This window comes from Arachis ipaensis, chromosome B04, assembly GCF_000816755.2.
Source record: "Arachis ipaensis cultivar K30076 chromosome B04, Araip1.1, whole genome shotgun sequence".
Classification (NCBI taxonomy): Eukaryota; Viridiplantae; Streptophyta; class Magnoliopsida; order Fabales; family Fabaceae; genus Arachis; species Arachis ipaensis.
The window spans coordinates 56,592,276-56,595,086 of record NC_029788.2 but is presented as its reverse complement, the minus strand read 5'-3'; the positions used below and the strand labels follow the sequence as shown (position 1 = coordinate 56,595,086).

Here is a 2,811-nt window from a genome sequence, read left to right as displayed (position 1 = left end):
GATCTAAGAGAATTGGGAAGGGGAATTGATCTTCCTTCTTCCTTGTTCTTGCTTGAGCACTCTTTTATTTTCTTGCTTTTGATCTTGGGTGAAGAATTGAAGAACTTCTGTTTCAATCTCACCTTGAGATCTCTTGTTTACTTCTTCTGCATAATTAAATTTTAAATTTCTGTTTACTGCATCTTCTTCTACTCTTCTGCAATTTACTTCTGCAACTTACTTTTCATTTCCTTTTACAATTGCTCTTGTTAGATCAAGAAAGGATTTGAGATCTAGACTTGTTTTCTAGTCTCTTCCACTCTTGAGATCTTCAACATCTTTTTAATTGCTGCAAATTAAGCATCACTTTCTGTTTTAATTTCTCAAGCATTTTTACTTTTCTGTTTACATCTACTTTACTTCAATTCACCTTCTACTCTTCTGTTTAATTGCAATTCACTTGTTCTCGTTTAAATTATGCAATCCCAATTTCCAACTCCTTTTATAATTCAAGCAATTTACATTTCTTACACTTTAAGATTCAGCCATTTACATTTCTTGCAATCTAAGTTTCTGCAATTTACATTACTTGTTCTTTAAGATTCAGCTTATTTACTTTCTTTGCTCTTTAATTTCCTGCAATTTACCCCTCTCCCTTTACATTTCAAGCAATTTAGTTTCTGTCAATTACAAACAACTCAACCAATACTTGATTCGCTTGACTAAATCAACCACTAAACTAAAATTGCTCAATCCTTCAATCCCTGTGGGATCGACCTCACTCATGTGAGTTATTATTACTTGATGCGACCCGGTACACTTGCCGGTGAGTTTTGTGTTGGATCATTTTCCACACATCAAGTTTTTGGCGCCGTTGCCGGGGATTGATTTAGATCAACAATGATTAAGTGGGTGAGAGGTCTAGATCAAGCATTTTTTTGTTTTTGTTCTCTGTTTTAAATTGATAACAAGGTGTTTGAGCTATTGCCTCACTAAGAATATCTTTCTCTGTGACATGAATTTCAAATTTCATTGATGTTTACAAAATACAAATGGAGTTCAACTCATCTTATGGTCAAACAAAATTTTATGGGATATCACCCACCATCACCAATCTCTAATGGTGGCTGGGAATATCACCAAGAGAATACACATTCTGAGCACTCCAATTCATGGAGATTTGCTTCAGAAACACAAGATGAGCAAGAGAATCATATGGGATACTCCCCACCACCACAAAATGATTCAAGTCATTATTCTAATGGTGGCTGGTGTAGAACCTATGCACAATTACTCAAGAGGGGGGGGTGAATTGAGTATAGCAACAACAATGAATCTTTTTGAGAAAGTTAAAGACAATATACAAAAGTGTTATTGTACTAGTATTTTTCCAAGAGCTTAACTCAAATTTGGCTTGCATCGAATTGCAAGATGTGCATCAAAACATTTTGTGAGTGTGTGTTGAGAGATTTAGCAATTGGTTCTTAATAAGAAGTTACCTAAGTTCTAAGACACTATACTTGTTGAATGTGATCAAGCATGAGTCCATAGTCCATAAGTTGTTGTTTCATCCATAAAATTTGGGCGCAACAACTACCGGCGGCTACATACTCGGCTTCGGCGGTAGATAAGGCTACACTTACTTGTTTCTTACTATGCCATGAAACAAGAGAGTTTCCTAGCAGGTGACAAGTGCCGCTAGTGCTTTTCCTATCCAATTTGCAACCGGCAAAATCGGAATCGGAATAACCAATCAAATCACAAGTGGATCCTTTCGGATACCACAATCCAACATTTAATGTTCCTAGGAGATACTTCATAATTCTTTTCACCGCACTTAAGTGAGATTCCTTAGGATTAGTTTGGTATCTCGCACACATGCATACACTAAACATGATATCTGGCCTACTTGCCGTTAGATAAAGCAATGATCCTATCATGCCTCTATACTTCTTTACATCTATGTTTTTACCTTGGTCATCTTTGTCAAGGTAGCAAGTAGTGCTCATTGGTGTGTCCATTGCCTTAGCATTGTCCATTCCAAATCTTTTGAGCAATTCCTTGCAATATTTGGTTTGGCCAACGAAAGTTCCTTCTTTTCCTTGTTTGATTTGAAGACCAAGGAAGAAGTTGAGTTCGCCCATCATGGACATTTCAAATTCACTTTGCATGAGGTTTGAGAAAAACTTGCAAAATGATTCGTTAGTTGAACCAAATATTATGTCATCGACGTAAACTTGTACCAAAAGGATATTTTTGTTTTCAATCATGATAAATAAAGTTGTATCAACCTTCCCTCTTCTAAAACCCTTTTCTATTAAAAACTTGCTCAAACGTTCATACCAAGCTCTTGGAGCTTGTTTAAGACCATAAACTTCGCTTGCCATTAAGCAAAGATTTGCAACCTCGTCGTCATCAGAGTCGGATTCATCCTCGTTCTCCCATGATATGTATGCTTTCTCCTTCTTCTTAAATTTCTTGTTTTTGTCCTCCTTTTGAAGTTTTGAACAATTGGGTTTAATGTGTCCAACTTCTCCACACTCATAGCATTTTGGTACCTTTGTTTTGCTCTTGAAGTTTTTCTTCATTGCAAACTTATTGAATCTTTTTAATAAGAGTGCAAATTCTTCATCTCCTTCTTCTTCATTATCATCACTCTCTTCTTGTAGTGATGTTGTTTTAAGGGCGATCACTTCAAAATACTTAGGATTGATCTCAAACTTGTTGGAGTCAATTCCTATGCTTTTGTACCTTTGAAAACAAGTTTTTAAACCATTTGGCTAGCATCGAATTGCAAGATGTGCATCAAAACATTTTGTGAGTGTGTGTTGA

General features: G+C 36.0%; 1 protein-coding gene across 1 annotated transcript; it reads right to left on the bottom strand.

The window, feature by feature from the left end:
* LOC110271503 (uncharacterized mitochondrial protein AtMg00810-like) lies at nucleotides 1,494-2,567 on the bottom strand. The gene has a single exon (XM_021122452.1). It carries the CDS (start codon nucleotides 2,565-2,567, stop codon nucleotides 1,494-1,496), a length of 1,074 nt encoding a protein of 357 aa, XP_020978111.1.

Coding starts and splice junctions, on each gene's coding strand:
- LOC110271503 (XM_021122452.1), bottom strand. CDS start 2,567: ATGAAGAAAAACTTCAAGAGCAAAACAAAGGTACCAAAATGCTATGAG.